This window comes from Dermacentor albipictus, chromosome 8 (assembly GCF_038994185.2).
Source record: "Dermacentor albipictus isolate Rhodes 1998 colony chromosome 8, USDA_Dalb.pri_finalv2, whole genome shotgun sequence".
NCBI classification, from domain to species: Eukaryota; Metazoa; Arthropoda; class Arachnida; order Ixodida; family Ixodidae; genus Dermacentor; species Dermacentor albipictus.
This window is the reverse complement of record NC_091828.1, coordinates 20,672,501-20,694,324: the sequence shown is the minus strand read 5'-3', so window position 1 is coordinate 20,694,324 and position 21,824 is coordinate 20,672,501. Positions and strand designations below refer to the sequence as shown.

Here is a 21,824-nt window from a genome sequence, read left to right as displayed (position 1 = left end):
CTCTCGACACGCTGTGGCGCTGCCAGCTCGATATTTGAAACCAAACACTTCACTTGGTGCCAGAAGTGGCCAGTTGAAGGCCTTTGTTTGCTTTCGTCTACCGAATGCTAAGGAAGATGGCCCAGGAGAAACGTGCGTCTGTCATGTGGCTCCGCATCTTCCTACGGCAACGCGACGCGTTCGACTTCAACAACGTTGCGTCCTCGCCGACAGCAAAAGCCCTTTACCAAGCTTACGCGGCCATCTTTGGAGTTTGCCACACTTCTGAAATGTATAAGTACTCGAACTTCTATATTGTATGAGTCTTGAAACTCATCCCCCTTTCGAAACCTTTTCGCTTTACGTGGACGAACTGCGGTGTTACGAGATTGTCGTATCTTAAGAAGCCAACAAACACTGACACAAAGGACAACATAGGGGAAATTACTAGGGCTCAATAAATGAAATAACGAAACGATGAATTAGTGGAAATGAAAGTTTATGAAAAAACAACTTGACGCGGGTGGGAAACGATCTGACAACCTTTGCATTGCGCATGCAATGCTCTAGCAATTGAGCTACCGCTGCGCCGTTTAACCATCAACTTTCTTGTATTTACGTTCCCGTTGCGTGGATGTGGCCCATCCTTTCTGCTGTAGGCTTCACGAGAACAGGATCTTTTTGGTTGAAGGTAACTGGCCAATAAACCCACACATGCTACCTGAAGACATCAATGTTGCCGGATTTGAGAACCTCGTTAGCTAATAAACGAGAAGAAAGGCGGTTAACCGAGGGTCCCGATTTCTATTAGTCATATCAGAAGAGGCCAGCAAACACTGACACCAAGGACAACAGTGGCGAAATTATTTGTACTTAATAAATGAAATAAAAAAACGATAAATAGAGCAAATCAAAGTGGATGAAAAGAACTTGCCGACTGCCGTAAAGTGTTTCTACGAGCAATTTCTAGAACAAGGAAAGGAAGTTTACTAGTCTTCTTGATTTCACAAGCGTAATCATGAACCAGGCTAAGGTGCCGCTGCCTATTATACCGAATTAGGTGGGTTGCTCAAGGTTTGGCACTACCAGGCTTCGCAAGTCGAAGAGCGTCTCGTGCGGGACAGATTCCTGGATGGTCTAAGAAAGGCACCGCAGAAAGCGTGAACAATGAAGGACAGCGAAGGCACCCTTGCTTCAGTACTCGGGGGAACTCCCGCAACTTCATTGCATTTGCAGCCTTTCCCAATATATGCACTCGGTTGTCGCTATGAGCTCCACGAAATAGTCGTCTATGCCCTATTTCTTTAGATTATCACACAGCAATTGCCTGTCTACGTTGTCGTAGGCTCCCTAAATTACTAGAGGTGGGCCCATGAAGGTCCATTCCAAGCTATTCAAATCTACACGTACTGCCTTAGTACAAATATATTATCCTCTATATTATATTAGCCTCTGCTTCGTTACAAACCATTCTGTACGGCCCCAACGATATCGATATCGAGCTCGAGGGTACACTTTTTACCGATTATCCAACGTAGGTGATCTCGAGGGGACCAAACCTATATTACAAGACTATTCGGCGATTCTAAATTACTACAAGGGCTACAGAAAGCGGTATCCACCGCCGCACAACTCCCTTAGCACAGAGGACTCTGTCGCGGGGAGGCAGCTACAAACTGACTCGTACCCGAACCTAAACGTACTCAGCAAAATGTATCCCATATATTTACAATGACAAATGCCCCTGGTGCCACGAAACACTGATGCTCTATCGGATAACGTGGGCATGCCAAAAGATAGACGTTGTACACGTTATACCAAACCCGAGTGCGGGGCAATGGGAGGCAGTGCTCTTCAGCGATCGCCGGGTTGACATAGAAGGTCTGATTCGGTGAGTACAACTGGCAGCAGCATCCTTCGGAGCCCTGGACTAAGCGCAACCGACCGTTGTGCAAGAACATGGACGAAGCCATCTGTAGACCACAGAAGACCAGCGAATCTGGAGCTCAATAAATTTTTTCACTAACTCGCTCTTCTCTCATTTCGACCGGCCTAATTCTCTTGCTTGCATTGCCATTCCATGTATCACTGATGTTACTATAAGTGGCTTGCACGAATTCGTCTTACCCTTATCACCTTTGCCCTGATTGATAAGGATCATCCTGCTTTCACGCCACCCAAACGGAATTTTATTCGTTTGGATCACTTGTTCCGCTGCATTAGACAGCAGTACCTGGTCTTTGGACCTAGTTGCTTGCCTAATTGTTCTGACATGTCGTCGGGTCCGTGACCGCGTTATTAGGAGACATTTTCTGCTGCTCTTTTCCAGTAAAAGCTTCCTACGCTAAATTTTGACCTTTCCGGCTTCTGTGTCGCTGGATCTGTCTGAGCCTCGATTACGCTCTCTTTCTTGCCGAAGTTGTCCCTAATAAGGTCTCTGATGTATTGCTTCGCGACGTCTCCTTTGAACACGTCACCGCCTTATTCCCTCTAAAGGCGTAGGCGAATTCATTAGTTTCCTTGTTGCTGCATTTCTATTCCCCCCTTTTTAAGATTATCTTGGTGTGTGCTAGATGAAGTCTTTCCTCTGTGGATGAATCAGCCGGGGCAATTATATTGCACGACTCGTTGTTTAATTGACACCCCACGTATTTACTCGTCTCTTCGTTAAAGATAATTACGGAAGTGGACACGCTGCGCCATCCAGGGGCGCTGCTGTGAAGTGCACGCGTGGTGTGCGTGGACAACACTAAAGCAACATTGAGACAACATTGTATTAATATAACGACGGGCAGTGGCATCACTACAGGAGGGCGGGAGAGGCAGTGCTTAAAGACAGGAGTGGCCCGGGAAGGGGGCGCGAGGCCCCCACACCATCTTTTAAGGAGGGGCTCAGCCTCCCCGTCCCCCCCCCTGCCCCCATCGGCAGCTCAACTTTAGCATTGCGGAACCCTTTCGACAAGCATAGGAGGAGATTTCATTTCCAGTAGAGCGTTTTGCAAGGCAGACATATCTCTCCAATTATCCAATAATGATTTAATCTCAAATAATCCATGGATCTGGCATTCAGAAGAGCAACAACAACAACAACAACAACAACAACAACAACAACAACAACAACAACAACACATTTCCTGAGGAATATATACCCAAATTTTGCATGGAATTGACCGAGGTACTTTACGCGCTTACATCTACATCTGAGACCATGGCCAGCTCTCCATTCGTTTTACATCCGCTATTCCTCTTGACAGTGTTGCCAGCCGGATCCATTCGGCCGGCCGAGACGCCGATCCGAAGATGCTTGAAGCCTTCCTTGATGTCATCCAGCTTCCTGTGCGTGCTACAGAATACTAATTTCGTCTATGTTCTTAGGTTTCACCGATTAGAGAATAACAGAAAAGTCGGGCGATTACGACACTCCTTAATGCGAAATTTAAGCGTAGTTGTATACGCGTTTTCATTTTTCAATATATCGAGGCAAGAAATTTGTGAAAATTACCACTCCAGCTACTGGCAGTATGCCTTTGCCGTTAGCGCCATCGAAGGAGGAGGGGCTGCTTGAGAACGCTGGCATGATGATCGGCATCGGAGCAAGCTGACAAGGAAATTTATTTACCCGTAGGCACGCTTACAACTGTGGTATGAACGAAAAGTACAATATAAAGTACATCACATGTAATACATCATACTTGATGTAACCAAAACAGATTAACAAATGAAATAATAAATGGTGTCTACTTGACACGGCTTTGCCACACACATGAACAACAACAAGCTGCAGAAGAAAACGACGACGAATGCACGAGCAACCCAGGAACGGACGCCCAAGAGCTGCGTTGTAAAAACCATATGCATACTTGGAAACCTTTTGTGCAGGCAGCAATTGAACGTTAGTAAAGATCCTTTGATCAAAATTTATTTTGAATTGTTGCCAAGACGGGCAAACCATAATTTCTTCATTTGTCCAAGCACCGTACCTACTAATTTCCCGATCTTCATCAGGCAGACAATATAAAGTGTGCAATCTTTCAACCTACGTATGTTCAGTCTGGAGTTCCATGTTTAAAAACGTTTTCGTGAGGAGGAGTGCTGGAGGAGATTTCTGGGCACATATTCTAACCTAAAGATCGTGGTTGTGGATCACAACATTTTAAATAAATAAATAAATAAATAAATAAATAAATAAATAAATAAATAAATAAATAAATAAATAAATAAATAAATAAATAAATAAATCATTTATTTACAGTTTCGTTATATATAAAATTGGGAACTGTAAGAAGTCTTTTCTGTAGCAACAAATGTTTGTCGACATCTTCGATATTTCCCGCCCATCTTCACTGGTCGACGACAAACGACTACCAGCGGCGTGGAGACGGCTTCTTGTGCCGCGCTCGACGCTCGCGTTCGCTGCAGACGAGCTGCTCACGGAGCGGTGACATGGGCTCTTGCGACCCCTCTTCCAGCCGCGGCTGCTCGGCGAGTTGGTGGTGGACGTCCCTCGGCCTCTGCCCTTGTGCTTGCGGCCACCTCAGCCGCTGCAGGACGAGTGTCGGGATCTGCCACGGCTCCTTCCCCCCGTGGCATGGTGGCTGCTGCTGCCGGAGTGGTGACTATGCGAGCGGTGGCGACGCTTGGCACCCTTGGCAGAGGCCGAGGAGGCACGGCTCTGGGACGAGCTCCGTGCTCGAGTCTTGCGGCTCACTCTGGGGACATTTTGTGGGTGTCCCTTGCTGGAGGACGGGACGTTCTTGCCGGTGTCTGGTGCCGGTTCATCGGAAGCCTTTCTTGTCTTAGCAGAAGCCCTGGTGGTGATGGCTTTCTGCGCGGCCGGCTTCACTGACCTGGACCACATCGTTGGTGTAGGCGAATTCTTGGTCGCGTTCCCGCGCGGCTGCTTGACGACGGGAGCCTCTTGAGATGGACTGCTCCCATCGTCGGCAGCAGCCGGCTTCCGCTTCGCCCAGGTCGTCTTGCCCCTGGCCGCCTCGTTGTTGGCTGTGCCCTCCTCCCGCGTCATGGCCGCAGCAGCTCGGCGTAATCCTTCGGCCTCGGTCTTCCGTCGGTGCTCGCTCCCGCAGTCTCCCCACCGTCGTCGTCAGCCGGAATGTACTCGAAGGCTGGGCTTCAGGAGGAGCAGTGCCCACAGTGGGAGGACGGCCTCCTTCAGCGCTCCAAGCGAAACCTGATCTGGCCAGTCGAGCAGCGTACGCGAGCCCGGTGGAACGGCGCGTGCAGCGGCGGGCTTCTTTCTCCTTCGTCTCGCCAATTTTCTCGCTGGTGTAGAGGTCGCCAGCTATGTTTGTCTGGCTATCTGGTGGTAAAACCGGCGTTCCTTCCTGTATTCCCGCACACGATTAAACTTCACTTGTTACGATGCCAGAGCGCCTTGTGGTATCCGTAACTTCTGGTTTCGGTTTTGCATCTTTACATCAGGGCGCCACTCAGCGCCAAACGCTGTAAGTTGCCTCCTCAGAAATAAACAGGCATTCTTTGTCTGGTCCCCAACTGGAGCAGTCCGGCTCTTTTCTTGCGGCGCTGCGTGCCCCTGCCGTTTAGGCCTCATGCCGTAACCCTTTCGTCCGGCCGCCCCGTCGGAGCTACAACACGCCTCTCTGCGGCCCCTCTCGGTATGCTGTACCGCTACCGCCTGGAAATTGGGAACCCAACACTCTACGTGGTCGTGGTGTCAGAAGCGGCCGGTTGAAGACCTTTGTTTGCTTTCGTCTACCGAACGCTAAGCAAGATGGCCAAGAAGAAACGTGCGTCCGATTTGAAGTGGCTCGCAATCTCCGTAAGGCAACTCAACGCGTTCGACTTCAACCATGTTGCGTCCTGGCCGGCGTGTAGAACCCTTTATCAAGATTACGCCACGCTCTTTGCGATTGGCCACACGTCTGCAGAAGTATAAGTGCACTAATTGCTAAATTGTATGAGCACGGGAAGTCGTCCCCTTCCTGAAACCTGCTCGCTTTCCGTGGACCAGGTGCTGTGGTATGAGATTTTCGTAAAACGTTTCGCCGAGATGCTTGTACATGAAACAAAACGAAGTTTACGAATCTTCTCGGCTTGGCAACAGCGCTAGGGAACCGGGCGAAGGCGTCGATGCTTATTTCGCCCAATTGCGTTGGCTCCTCAAGGGCGGCAACTTCCAGGTTCGTCGAGTGGAAGAGCGTCTCGGACGCGACCGATTCCTGAATGGCCTAGGATTTAATCGCATTTATTCGCTATTAACCTATTGATGGGGCATTCTGCAAATAACAGGGAAGCAGTTATTGTCTGACTACTGCAACCACCTATATATATATATATATATATATATATATATATATATATATATATATATATATATATATATATATATATATATATATATATATATATATATATATATATATATGCGCGTGTATAAGCGTGGGTGACTGCGCAGGCGTTCGCCTTCTACCCCATGAAGGCCTCCTCTCCAGTGAAGGGGCACTTTAATCTTTGTCTATAATCACACTCTTAAAGCCGAAATGAGGGTGTGAGTTATACTCGTATTTACTGCTGTTATACAAAATGATAATTCGACCTGGTTTAGACTATGCATCCGTCGTTTCATTCCGCTAGGACAATACGAAATAAGCTCGCACAATAACGTTCACCGAAAATCTACCCGTTTCATTTGCCAAAATTACAGCCGCAGTTTCTCACCAACACAGGCTCAACATCGTTGAAAATTGAGGCTTTACTTTCACGTTATCACATTGAAGCCTTTTATATCCTTTTATATCCAACTAATAACTCCACTTCTGGTCTTTTTAATTGTAACTATATCACATTTACTAACGCAAGTTGTACCCGTAGCTCCCTCGCCTTGTAGATAACACCTATTTATGCCCTTACTAACACATTCAATTAGTGTTTTTTTCCACGTACAGTAGAGCTTTGGGATTTTCTACCTGGTAACATTCGTTCACTATCACTAAAAAATTTCATAGCTGCCACTGGTAAGCACTTCGCTAACATGTAAAGCGCTTCTTGATAATTTATCTTTTTGTGTTTATGAGTATATTTAATGCTTAACATAGAGTAATGAATAATGTTCCCACTGCCGCTATAGCCTTTGTTGGGCTGCAGTATAGATAAGTAAATTAATAAATAAATAAACAAAAAATTGGAGGACGCTTAAGCTTCGCGTTCAAGAGTGGAACGCGACAGCGTTCCCGTCGACCCGCCAAGGGGTGTAAGACAATGGGCTACGGCGCAGCGATCACTTACTGGTCGCCCCGCATCGGACGCGGTGAGCGTCGAGCAACGGAGCGTTCGGCGTGGCAACGAAACGTGCGCCTGAGCAAGCGGAACGAACCAAAGAACTCGGTGTCTCGGAGGGGGAAACGATGCACGCCAGCCAAACGTCGTGATCGGCACGGGCAGAGAGATAGACAGATAGTGACCTAAAGAATGGAAGGACGCTTGATTCTGCAACCCGTGAGGGAGCAAGGAGAAACGTCGTCAGGGGAGAGGGAGCCCGGGACGCGACGCGCCTCGCATCTGTCCCCGCACAACCCCAATGTGCGCGTGGCGCGCCACCTGTCGGGGCAGCGCCGTACATTGAGAGGAGGGGGTCTTCTGTGTTTGCCGCAAGATGGCTCTGCGTGTGCGATATACACCGCAGTATAACTTTCTACGGCTCGTTTCTAAGGCAACACCGCATTCACTAGAGGCGCTTTTGCACCGCTTCGAAGCATCGAACTCGTGGCTGAGTTTTCAACTAGCAATAGTCGCCCCTCAGTTATCACTTCATTGGTTACGACACCGCCTCTGCGCAAAGCATCTCTTTTTGGACTGTCATGATGCAGTGTTTTTGCGGGATATTCTAAAACGTAGCCTTAAAAAGGAATTGCCGTTAAGTGCTTTCGGAATACGCTTCCTGCCATGCACGGAACCAGAGGGTTCGCGCATGGCAGGATGCAGCCATGGCAGGATGCAGCCTGTCGATCTGTTAATGCTTCTGTGTATGCACATTGCGTGGCGAACGCGTATGGATATTAGACATGAGCGCATTGTTCAGGCCCCAGCACATGAATATTTCATTGAAAGTGTGTCATATATACGCGAAATTTTCTGTGCACAGAGTGACCCCCCTGATTGGCTAAGTGCTTTGGACAAAGTGACTAGCTTACATCGTTCTTATCACACCACACTGATTCGGCATTGACTAGTTGTTTTTTATGGCCATGTAATACTCATATAATATCTGCTTTTGCCAAGCCGGTAATATATAAAAAAAACTCGTGGCTGAGTGGTAACGTCTCCGTCTCACACTCCGGAGACCCTGGTTCGATTCCCACCCTCCCCATCTTGCGAGTTGTTTTTTATTCATGAAGTGCCTACCTGGATTTATCGCTCACGTCCAACGCCGCGGACGACGACACCGGCTTTTCTGCGACACGAGCTCCTTAACGCTGTCGCGTTAATAAATAGATAGTGCCGCATGACTAGTTGTACTTTCCCAGTGGCCTATGTTGGCGTGTAGAAGGTTTGTTAAAGGGTGGTACATATCCATTGTCCCACCCTCTGTGACCCTAGTTGGGCTAATGGTTGGTTTCGAACTGAGTTCCCTCAACTGAGCAGCCGGGTGCCCTCTCTTTTAGACCATGGCCTACCTAGTCACTTACGCTGGGGGGAAAATCGTCACAGACATAGATAAGGTTTGAAGCTTGACGTTTATTGAATACTTAGTGCAGATACAAAACTATTGATATTTAGTACAGAAAAAGGTCCCATAGAGTAAGCACTGTAGGGGGACCTTTTATAAAGTTAAAGAAAGAACACTAATACTACTTGACAGCAAAAAGGCAGCGAATAATAAAAATGCAAACATGAAGATACAGATGCAGATACATAATGAGGCAAACAATAATACAATGGAACATATAAAACGATAGGAATAAGGCTTAAGCTGAAGTAAGAAGCGAAGCAAACAGTTTTAAAAAGGACAGAAATGAAGATGTGTTTTAAAAGACATATTCAATAAACGGAACTATAGGTTAAACATGAAATTGCGAAGCTGATGTTTGAATGACGATATAGAAAAGACACATTTAATGTTAGGAGCCAATGAATTCCAAAGTTTGATTAAAAGAAATGCTACTCTTTCTGAACCATAGTTAGTTCGTACCTTAGGGAATATAAAATTGTTATTGGGGGAAAAGCGCGTAATATTTGAGTTAGTAAGGTGCCGGATAAGAAAAAAATTTGAGAAGGTTATCGTCTTTAACTGCTTGATAAGCAAAAGGGCCGACATTAAATTTGATTAGATTGTCAATATTCTGTATGTGCAGTTCCCTCTACAGATGAGTAACATGTGAACGCCGGCTGCTCGAGGTGCGAATGCGAATGGCTTGATTCTGTAGATGTTGGAGGGAGGAAAGGTGGCAATGATATGTTTGACCCCTGGAAGCAATACAATAATTTAGATGACTGAATGAATGCATAATGTAAGGTCACCAAAGTAGTGAAATCATAGTAACATCTAGCTTTTAGTAATACCCTAACACCATAGGAAGTCATCCGCTATAGCTCATTAATATGCAAAATATTTTTAAGTGGGACTCAAGTTTGATACCAAGGAAGGAAAAATGATCTGATAGATGAATAGGATGTGTGTTTATAAAGAGGGGCATAACTTGCGCATTATTTACTGACCTGGAACAGAAAATTAAGAACTTACTTTTCGAGGGATTTATCAACAGTTTACTTTTTACACACCATGCATGAACGTTAATATGTTCAGCATTAAGGATTGTTTGTAATGTTGCTTAGAGAATTACTCGAACATAAGACAGTCGTGTCGTCAGAATATAAGATGCGTTCTTATAATGTGGTTAGACACTGTGGAAGGTCATTAATATATCGTAGAAATAAAAGCAGACCCAGAACAGAGCCTTGCGGAACGCCGATGTTAATTATTTTTTTAGTGTAATAGATGCCGGAGATGGATATCAATTGCTCATGATCAGATAAGTAACTACGGAAAGGATTGAGAGTTGCAAATAATGCCATAAGATGCAAATTTAGAAAAAAGAGTGTCATGGTTAAGTGTATCAAAAGCTTTAGTAACACCTAGAAAAACACAACCAACGAAGTTACCATTGTCAATTTCTAGTTTACATTTTTCTGTGAAGTAAATGAGGGCTAGGTTAGTCGAATACCCTTGTCTAAACCCAAATTGTTTCGGATGGAATAGGTTAAATTTTGTTAGGTAGCTAGACAGGCGAACATGTAATTTTTTTTCAATTGCTTTGCTAAAAAAGGGGAGAATGGATATCGGCTTATAATTAGACATTAAGCATCTGTCACCTTTTTTTAATACCAGGATAACCTTACTCATCGTTAGTCACGGGGAACTACACTGGTTTAAAAAAAGTAGATTGATTATGTAGGTGAGCACATCCGCAACATCATCGGACACCATTTTACGTGGTTAGCAGATATATTATCGATATCTGCGCTAAAAGGCTCTAAACTAGTAATTGTTCTTCTTACCTCAGCCAGGGTAACCGGAAAAAGAAAAAAAAATGAGTGACCACAATGATCAAGTTCGTCATGCGTACTGGCTGCAACAGGTACGGGAGAGGAGTAGCAGTCACTAAATGCATTAGCGGTATCTAATGGGTTAGATATAACTGATGCTTCATGATGAATGTTGGCTATTTTTCATTGAGAAAGGAATTGATCAAGCGCCATTGTTTTTTTTTATATCTGAGCCAGTCCAATTAATTTAGTTTTTAACAGCGCTTTTTCGCATCCTTCATTAGAGCATTAAGTGTGTTACAATATTGCTTGTAACGCTCAAGTAGATGCACAATAAATGGCTGTCTTTTTGTTTTTTATATAAGTTATCTTTCTTACGCAGGCTGTTAAGTAATCCCTTTGTTAACAATGGTTGCCTTGGGGAAGAATAACGTTTATGGCACTGTACACATGTTGTCGATGAAGATACGCAATTGGATATTGTAGAGATGAAAGCGGTGTATGCTGATTCAACATTATGCATTCAAGTGACACAAGACCAATCAGAATTAGATACCATTTCTAAGAATTCGTTGCGATCAAACTTATTCTTAATAAAGCTTACACTATTTTTGCGAGGAATGTTCTCAAAGCAAAGTGCAACTGCGAGATGATCTGTAATGTTGCTTTGAAGAATGAATGCGGAGGGAGGATGAAGATGGTTCGAAAGTGTGTGGTCAGTAAGTGTTCTCAAACCATTATTAGTGCAACGGGTGGGAAGTGAGAGTAGAGATTCAAGACCACAACCTTTGAAACAGCTGACATACTGAGTTAGGTAAGAGGAAGAAGCATCAAGTAAATTATTGTTACTGTCACCCGAGATGATAACGGACTTTTTTCTTTTGAAAGAATATCAATAATAGTGTCAAATGCTTCACAAAAAGCAGGAATTGGCGAATGTGGTGATCGATAGATGGTACCACAGACAATATTATTATCAATGCCTATTACAGAATGGTCAACCTCAATGCACACCGACTCACAATCACAGATATTTAAGTGAAGATCAAGCCTACGCTTGTATCTAATGTCGGACCGAATAAACATAGCTGAGCCACCATGTTGTGATGAAACATTCTGAATTGTATGATAGCAAACCATAGACTTTTGTCGAGATCACTCAGCCCTGTCTCAGACACACTTATAATTGAGAAAGAATGAATGTAAGACAATAGACTGATAATCGTGGAAATGTTTGCGAAGACTACGTGAATTGGAATGAATCGCTGAATGATAGTTATCCGAAAAATAGGATTGAATATCGTTAACGAAAATGTACGACATGCAGTCAGATCAGAATAAAAGCAATCGAGGTAAAAACATATAGAAAGATTAGTCGGTTTAATTGAATATCGCAAGGTCCGAGTGACTCCTTATGCGGAAAACTTTGCTATCAGTAGCTTGCCTCCCTCTGAGGACGCAGTCATCGGTACACAAAAAAGCCACCTTTTTCTTTCTTGAATTTCAAGGCCTTGCTGAATAATTGCTTATTCTGTGGAGTGAGGTGGTCATTTACGAAAACAGCTTTAGCTCGTGCTTTGCTGAATCCAATGTCACTAGTGTTAAGGTGTGCCTTTCGGCCTTTGCCAATGAACTCGTTTTCAAGGCTCGAGAGTGAAATAGGATAAGCAAATGCTTTATCTCAGAAGCGAACGGAACACGATGAATGAAGTCAATATCATTGACAGTAATAGGGCATTCTATTTTAGAGGCAATGGTTTGAAGAATTGTCAGGCAGTCTTCACCGTGGGTAACCGGAACGCCTTTAATTTCTAGGTTGTTTTTTCGTGAGTACTGTTCCAGATCACCACTTCGTCTTTCCAAAGACTCATTATGCGCAATCAGGCATTTGTTCATTGCAGTTAGTTCTTTCTTTTCAGATTTGAGGGATTGAAAAGTCCTGTTCAGAAAATCAACACTGCTTGTTAGTCCCTCTATCTCGTCTTTAAGGCCTTTATTGATCAAGAAAGGCTGGGAACCTAGCTTGAATACTGCAGTTGTTATCTTGTCAAGCAGGTTATCAAGTTTCTCTTTAAAGGCATTTTCTAGCTGTTCCACGCGTTTGGATAGTTCAGCGACAGTTGGCATAGTTAAATTATAACACCGGAAGCAGCAGCAGCAGTGGCACTAAATTATGAACTAAACGAATAGCAATATATAGACAGGAAAAACGTGCACGAACCTGTGAAGCCGAGGCGAAAGAGTCAAGCATGCATACACTCCTACACCGCCACTGCTGCGGCTGCTGAATGAAGTTGTGGTCCGTAGGACTGTTATATAGGCAAACTGCTGGCGACCAGGCGCAGGCGCAGATCCGAGGACCACAGTGAGGTGTAAGAATCACGCCGGGAGCCCGATGACGCAGGCTGCTGGCGATTGGGCCGGTTACTTGCAGGAGCAGGGTCGCGAGTAGGTGCTGAAGATTTGTTTAGGCCGGCCGATAGCGTAAACCTGTGAAGCCGAGAAGGAGTCAAGCCTGCATACACTGCTACACCGCCACTGCTGCTGCTGCTGCTGAATGCCTAGATAGAAACATTCTGGAATCGGCGCGAAACATATTAAGAATGCTGATCTCATTCAACCCCCCTCCCCCCCCCCCGAGACCTGTCGTTGCGATGAACACTGGAACCCCCTCCCCTAAAAACCACAATAAAGTGTGCCGCGCACGACTTTTAAACAATTCCGTGTCAAGAATGAAAGGACAGGAAAATCGCGTAACGGCATGAAACCACTACCGTGGCATCCGGCCAGCGTTCAGATCCTAAAAAGTTCTGGCTGCATCTAAGCCAGAGAAAACAACAGATACAAAGCATTAACGTCAACGAAATTGAAATAGAGGATGCGCACTGCATTGCTGAATACTTCAATGTATATTTTCAAAGTGTGTTTACAGAACGTGATCAGTGTGAGCTTTCCAGTACAAGTAGCCCATCGGTTGATAATATTTTAATCAGTCGCGAAGGTGTCCTGGCATTGCTTCTAAATATAAATATTAAGAAGTCAGCTGGGCCCGATAACATTCCAAATGCTTTCTTGAGGCGATATTCTGAGCAATTATCTGAATTCATTTCTAATCTTTTCTAGTTATCCTTAAAATTAAGTGCAATACCATCAGTCTGGAGTAAAGCACGTGTTGTGCCAGTACACAAGAAAGGAGACCGCCAATCTGTTTCAAATTACCGTCCTATATCTATTACTAGCTCGTGTTGTAAGCTATTGGAACATATTGTCACTGGTTTTATACAAGAGTTTTTGAAAGATCATAGCATACTATCACCTTTTCAGCATGGTTTCAGGAAAGGACTCTCCACTGTAACTCAACTCGTAACAACCGTACATGAGCTATCCCGCATACTTGATTTATCTGGACAAATAGATGTGCTCTTTCTGGACTTCAGCAAAGCTTTTGATAAAGTTCCCCATGCAAAGCTATTACATAAATTAGATAAAATTGGACTCCCATTTGTTATCATACAGTGGATATATGCTTATCTCAAAAACAGAGAACAGTTTGTTGATATTAGGAATTGTACTTCCAGTGAACGTCAGGTCACCTCAGGAGTCCCTCAGGGCAGTGTACTAGGACCATTGTTATTTTTGATCTATGTTAATGACTTGATTGATGTTATTCCTGGTAATGTGTCCATACGGTTATACGCGGATGATTGTGTTATCTTCAAGGAAATTGTGTCCTATGAGGATCATTTTGTGCTGCAAAGATGCCTGGCAGAAATCACTGACTGGTGTTCCAATTGGGGAATGGAGCTCAATGCGGAAAAAGCTGTACTTCTACGCGTAACAAGAAAAAAATCTGCTAGCATTTTTCCGTACCAACTTGGAAATAGAACTGTCCTCGAAGTCGACAAATACAAATACCTTGGCGTTACCCTCAACAATAAGCTTACATGGTCAACTCATATGTCGGATGTTTGTTCAGCTGCGCTAAAAAAAATTGTGGTTCATAAAAAGAAAGCTTAAAAACGCGCCTGTAAGGACTAAAATGTTAGCCTACAATGCAATAGTGAGATCAAAGTTAGAATATGCTTCCGAACTCTGGGACCCGCATACCATGAAAGACACAAAAGAACTTGAGCGAGTACAGAGAAAACAGTGAGATTTATTTACGGGAAATATGCCAGGAAGGATTCGCCGTCCTCAATAATGTTACAAAATAGAATACAGAGACTCGAAATACGCAGAAAAATTAATCGTCTTGTACTACTACATAACACTCTTTCTGGAAAAAATAATATGACGCTACCAGCTTCCATATGTCGGCCTTCTACAAGGAGAACACGACACAGTCATGAGTATTTGCTTGCACCGATCTTCGCGAAAACAAACGCTTACAAGTACAGTTTTTTCCCTCGAAGGGTGAACGATTGGAATTCACTTCCCATTAGTGTATTTCAATCTAAAGATTTCATGGCTGCATTGCAAAATCATTTTTGTGCAAGTTAGCGATGTTGACGTTATCATTTGTGCTTCTTTTAGTGCATTATGTTCATTTCATGTTGCATTGTATACGCTTTTCTGTGTTTTCTTGTTTGTGACATGCCCTTCCTGCTTGGGCCAAAGTATTGGCCTGCAGTATTATTAAATAAAAAGTTATCGGAAAGATACCGGTCAGTAATAAAGAAAATATTTAAATACGCGCACCATGTCATTAACGCCATGAGGGAGGTTTGTGTGCAGCACCAGCTGCATGTGCCCTCCAGCGCACCAGGTTCTGACTGACGGTGCTTGGTTTGTAGGCTATGACTGTACCAATTACAGGGTAGTGGCTAGTTAATTGGCTCTACGATTTGCGGCATTATTTTCACCGTATTCTGCTGCGGCCTGTTCGAAAGGGAACGGGCAGGCATTATACCTTACGGGAAGCGAGATCAATACATGCACATTGCAACTGATTCATTGGATGCGCCGTCATCATTGCGTTAATGAAATTACTCTAACTGATATACCAGTTAACTATGTCATTAACCTCTGCTTACCTGAACGAATTGCCCACACGAATATTAGGGACGATAGAACAAGGCTTCATTTTTCTTACAAAGGCTTGAAAACATGTAAAAAATGCCATTTCATAAATATTTCAATAATTGTACGTACAGCATCAGGTTTGGCTGACATATTTTTCTTGGGAACAACTTTGACGTAAGATTTCTTTATGAATATGCACCCAAATTTCGCATGTAATTGACCGAGGTACTTTACGCGCTTACATCTTCGTCTGAGGCCATGGCCAGCTCTCCATTCGTGTTACATACGCTATTCCTCTTGACAGTGTTGCCAGCCGAATCCGTTCGGCCAGCCGAGACGCTGATCAGAAGATGCTCGAAGCCTTTCTCTATTTCATCCAGTTTCCTGTGCGTGTTACAGAATACTAATTCTGTCTGTCTTTAGGTTTGACCGATTAGAAAATAACAAAAAAGTCTGGTGATTACGATACTCCCTAATGCGAAATTTAAGCGCAGTTGTATACGCGTTCTCATTTTTCGATTTATCGAGGCAAGGAATTTGGGACCAATATCACTCCAGCGACTGGCAGTAGGCTTTGCCGTTAGCGCCATCGCAGGAGGAGGGGCAGCTTGAGAACGCTGGCATGATGATCGGCATCGGAGCAAGCTGCAGAAGAAGACGACGACGAACGCACGAGCAACGCAGGAAAGGGCGCCCAAGGGCTGCGTTCTTAAAACCATACGAATGCTTGGAAACCTTTTGTGCAGGCAGTAATTGAACGATAGTAAAGATCATTAGAGCAAAATTTATTTTGAATTATTGCTAAGCCGGGAAAAGCATAACTTCTTCCTTTGTCCAAGCACTGTGCCTACAAATTTCCCGATCTTAACACTATAAAGTGCGCAATCATTCCACCTCCGTATGTTCAGTCTGCAGTTCCATTTTTAAGAGCGTTTTCGAGAGGAGAGGAGAGCTGGAGGAAATTTCTCGGCACATTTTCGAACAAAAAGATGGTGTTGTGGATCACAAGATTTTAAATCAATCAATCAATCTATCCAATCAATCAATTATTTATTTACACTTTCGTTAAATATAAAATTGCGAAGAGCAAGGAAGGCATTTCTGTAGCAAGAAATGCTTGTCGCCGTGTTCGATATTTCCTGCCCATCTCCACTGGTCGACGACGAACGACTACTACGCGCGTGACGGCGCCTTCTTGTGTCGCCCTCGACGCTCGCGTTCGCTGCAGACGAGGTGCTCACGGAGCGGTGGCGTCGGCCCTTGCGTCCCCTCTTCCAGCCGCGGGTGCTGTCCGAGTCGGTGGTGGTCGTCCCTCGGCGACTGCCTTTGTGCTTGCGGCCACCTCAGCCGCTGCGGGACGAGTGTCGGGATCTGCCACGGCTCCTTCCCCTCCTGGCATGGCGGTGGTGGCTGCTGCCGGAGTGGTGACTACGTGAGCGGTAGCGACGCTTGGCACCCTTGGAAGCGGCCGAGGAGGCATGGCTCTGGGACGAGCTCCGTGCTCGAGCTTTGCGGCTCACTCTGGGGGCCTTTTGTGGGTGTCCCTTGATGGTGGACGGCACGTTCTCATCGGCGTCTGGTGCCGGTTCATCGGACGCCTTTCTTGTCTTAGCAGAAGCCCTGGTGGTGATGGCTTTCTGCGCTGCCGGCTTTACTGACCTGGACCTCATCGTTGGTGTAGGCGAATTCTTGTTCGCGTTTCCGCGCGGCCGCTTGACGATGGGTGCCTCTTGAGATGGACTGCTCCCTTCGTCGGCAGCAGCCGGCTTCCGCTTCTCCCAGGTCGTCTTGCCCCTGGCCGCCTCGTTGTTGGCTATGCCCTCCTCCCGCGTCATGGCCGCAGCAGCTCGGCGTAATCCTTCGGCCTCCCTCCTCCGTCGGTGCTCGCTCCCGCAGTCTCCTCACCGTCGTCGTCAGCCGGAATGTACTCGAAGCTTGGGCTTCAGGGGGAGCAGTGCCCGCAATGGGAGGACGGCCTCCTTCAGCGCTCCAAGTGAAATCTGATCTGGCCAGTCGAGCAGCGTTCGCGAGCCCCGTGGAACGGGGCGTGGAGCGACGGGTTTCTTTCTCCTTCGTCTCGCCAATTTTCTCGCTGGTGTAGAGGTCGCCAGCTATGTTTGTCTGGCTATCTGGTGGCGACACCAGCGTTCCTACCTGTATTCCCGCACACGATTAAACTTCTCTTGTCGTTACGACGCCAGAGCGCCTCCCTGCGTCCCCTCTCGACACGCTCTGACGCTACCACCCATTATATTTCGAACCGAACACTCGACATGATGTCAGAAGTGGCCGGTGGAAGGCCTTTCTTTGCTTTCTTCTACCGAACGCTAAGGAAGATGGTCAACGAGCAACGTGCCTCCGATTTACCCTGGCCCGGCATCTCCCCAAGTCAACACGAGGCGTCCAGCAAAAAAAAAAAAACGTTGCATCGTGGCCAAAGGGGCAAACTCGTTGCGAAGATTACGCAGCCGTTACTGGGGTTTGGCACATTTCTGCAAAAGTGCAAGTACGCAAACTTCTACATTGTATGGCCCTTGAACGTTGTCCCCCTTTTGAAGATGTTTCGCTTTCCGTGGATGAACTGCGGTGCTACGAGACTGTAGTAAAGTGTTTGCGGAGCACATTGTAGAAAAAAAGATGGCAGTGGCTTAGCTCAACTATGCGAGGATATACGTAGCGTAAAGGTACGGTGCACCGACGAGTCTTGGGATCATGTGTGACACTTTCTTGATCCTGCCACCGCTCTTGTTGGGAGGCCATAACATGGCGTTGAGCTGCTCGGCGACGTTTTTTTTTCTAGGCGTTCTTCCCGTTGTTCCCGTGTTTCAACCGCAAGTTCTGCCTTTGCAAGCTCGTTCTTTCGACACTCGATGGCCAACATCCAAGCGAGAACCTCGAGGTCTGACGAATTTATGTTTTCCAGTCTTTTGCGCTGACTGGCAGCGGCTCGACTCTCCTTAACCTCCATGTCGAGCGCGCTGCATCAACCGTCCCTCCCGCGAATTTATACGCAGGGTGCGCCCTCCTCGCGCATGCGCATTGCCGCGCGGCGCCGCAATTGTAAATGCAGCAGCGGGCACACACGCCGCCGGCGCGTCTGCGGAGACTACGATGTCACATCTCTTGAATGCGCTGCAGTCGGCGGCGGCGACGGCAAGGGCGACGCAGCTGCACCTCTCGTGACGTCACGCGGCTCTCGCGCATGCGCAGTATGGCAGGCGCAGAAGCACGCGAAGCTCAGCTCCAACCCGCGTAATGTAGCTTTACGCTACAAAACGAAGTTTACGAATCTTCTGGATTTCACAAGCATACTCATGAACCTGGCGAAGGAGCGGTTGCTTATTATGCCGTATTAGGCAGGCTGGTCAAGGGTGGCCAGTACCCGACTTCTCATGTCGAAGAGCACCTCGTGCGCGACAGATTCGTGGATGGACTAAGAAAGGCACCACAGAAAGCGTGAACAACAAAGGAGACAGAAAACACCCTCCCTTAAGCACTCGGGCTACTCGGGGGATTGTATTTGCAACCTTTCCAACGATATGTATTCGGTTGTCGCTATGAGCTCCACGAAATAGTCATCTATGTCATATTGTTTGAGATTATCAGCCAGCAATTCCATGTCTTCGTTGTCGTAGGTTTCCTTTTTTCTAGAAGTGGTGCTCATAAAGGTCTATTCCAAGGTATTGAAATATGTATGCACTGCGTTAGTACAAGTATATTATCCTATGAACCTCTGCCTCGTTTGAAGCCATTATCTAGTTCCCCGACTATATCGTTTCTCTCCACCGCTTTCGACCGCTCTAATTCTGTGGCTTGCATTGCTATTCTATATGTCACCGATGTTACAGTAACTGGCCTGCACGAGCTAATCTTGCCCTAATTACCTTTGGCGTATAGATAACGTTCATTTTGCTCGTACGCCTCCCAAACGGAATTTTCTTCGTTTTAATCACTTGCTCCGTGGCATTAAACAGCAGTGGCTAGGTCTTTGGACCCAGCTGATTGTTTCGCTGTACTGTGATTTCATCGGGTCCCGTACCCGCGTTATTTGGGAACGTTTCATTCGTTTTTCCAGTGAAAGCTTTCTACGCTAAATTTTGACCTCTCGGACTTCCGTGTCGCTGGATCTGTCTGTGCCACGACCATGCTTTTTTTTCTCGGTAAAGCTATGCCTAGTATTGTCTCTCATCTATTGCAGTGCAACGTCTCCTTCAAACACGATACCGCCTTCACCCTTCTAAAGGCGTTTGCGAATTAATTAGTTTCGTGGTTGCTGCGTTTCGCTACCCCTTTATTTTAAGATGATCTTATTCTGTGCTAGAGTAAGCCTTTCCTCATTTGATGTATACGCTGAAGTATTGAAATCGCTTGATTATGGGTCTGACTCGCTGTTTAATTGACACCCCGCGTAATTAATCGTCTCTTCGTTAAAGATAATCATCGATCTGGACACGCTGTGCCTTCCAGCCGGGCTGCTGTGCAGTCCACGCGTGATATATGTTGACAACATTCGAACAACTTTTTGACTACATTGCATGATTATAACGACGTGCAGTTGCGTCCCTAAGACAGGGCGGGAGGGGCAGTGCTTCAACTCAGGAGGGGTACGGGAGGGGTGTGGCCGGCCTCCTCTCCATTTTTTAAGATGCCGGCGCCCTCCCCCCCCCCCCTCCCCTCCTGGCAGGTCAACTGTAGCACTGCAGTACCCGTTCGAGAAGCATTGGACGTGACTTTATTACCACTAGTGCCTTGTGCGGGGCAATTCTATCTCTCCAAACGCAATTATTACGTTAAACTGGCATTCAACAAAAAAGAAAAAACCCGAAACCAGGGTTTTGTCGTACTGCTGCATGTACTTCTCCGAAGCACTGCATATATATATATATATATATATATATATATATATATATATATATATATATATATATATATATATATATATATATATATATATATATATATATACATACATATTCGCACATCAGGCGATCCTGAGGGATCCGTTTTAGGCCCTTTCTTATTTATAAATTATATACATAATCTACCTCGTAGCACCTCAGCTAAAATCAGCTTGCATGCAGATGACTGCGCTATATGCGAGTCTATTAACTCCATTGATGACCACCTCCGTCTTGCCCAAACCCTTATATCTTAGTGCGCTTGGTGCAAAACGTTGCAACTGAACGTCAACTGTAGTAAAATAGTGTTGATGTGATCTTCCAATATAAGGGCCCCATCTCGTTCGATTATTCTCTGGATGGCATCCAACTTAAAAGGGTGTCTCAGTATAAATACTGAGGTCTCATTCTAATAGAGCATCTTTCCTGGTTTAAACACATCGGATATGTAAACGGGCAAATCCTAAAAAAATCAGGTTACCCGCCGCACTTTAGCTAAGACACTCCGCGATACTAAACTGATAATATATAAAGCGCTAATTCTAGCTGTTTTACAATATGCGTCTTTCGTTTGGTTCCATTACAAACAATGCGAAATAAGCTCGCGCAACAATGTTCAACAAATACCTATCCGTTTCATTTGTCAAAATTACAGCCTGCACTTTCTCACCCACGCGGGTTCAGCAATCTTTGAACATTGAGGCATTACTTTTACGTTATCCCATTGAAGCCTTAAAATTTTACACGCAGTTAATAACTCCACCTCTAGTCTTTCTAATTGTAAGTATATCACCTTTACTAACGGAAGTTGTACCCGTAACTCGCACGCCTTGAACATAATACGTATTTATGCCCTTACTAACACATTCAATTAGAGTTTTTTTCCACGTACGATAGAGCTTTCGAATTCTCTGCCTGGTAACATTGGTCTACTATCACTAAAAGATTTCATAGATGCCACTGGAAAGCACTTCGCTAACATGTAAAGCACTTCTTTTTGATCATTCACCTTTTTATGTTTATGCGTGTTTTTAATGTGCAATGTAGAGTAATGGGTAATGTTCCCACTCCTGCTATACCGTATATTGTGCTGCAGTATATGCAAATAATATATAAATATACAAATAAATAAATAAATAAATAAATAACGCCACACGCCTAGTGATACTTTCCCAGAATCCAAGTTGGGCCTATGGTAATATTCGAACAGAATTCCCCCGCACACCAGCCCGGAGCTCCCTCCCCTTTAGAGCACGTTTCACCCAGTGACTCATGCTGCGGGGAAAATCGTCACAGACATAGATAGGAACATTATGGTCACGGCGCGAAGCGTATTAAGAATGCTAATCTCATTGAAACCCCGCGAGACCTGACCTTTCCAAGCACTGTGCCTACTAATTTAAC

The 21,824-nt window shown here is 45.4% G+C and overlaps 1 protein-coding gene and 1 pseudogene across 1 annotated transcript; both read right to left on the bottom strand.

The window, feature by feature from the left end:
* Positions 1-7,719: 7,719 nt before the first annotated feature.
* On the bottom strand, positions 7,720-7,797 carry LOC139049326 (U4 spliceosomal RNA; annotated as a pseudogene).
* A 9,068-nt stretch (positions 7,798-16,865) lies between these two features.
* LOC139049209 (testis-specific H1 histone-like) lies at positions 16,866-17,357 on the bottom strand. Its single transcript, XM_070524574.1, has one exon. The coding sequence runs from the start codon at positions 17,355-17,357 to the stop codon at positions 16,866-16,868; it is 492 nt and encodes a 163-aa protein (XP_070380675.1).
* Between the last annotated feature and the right edge of the window lie 4,467 nt (positions 17,358-21,824).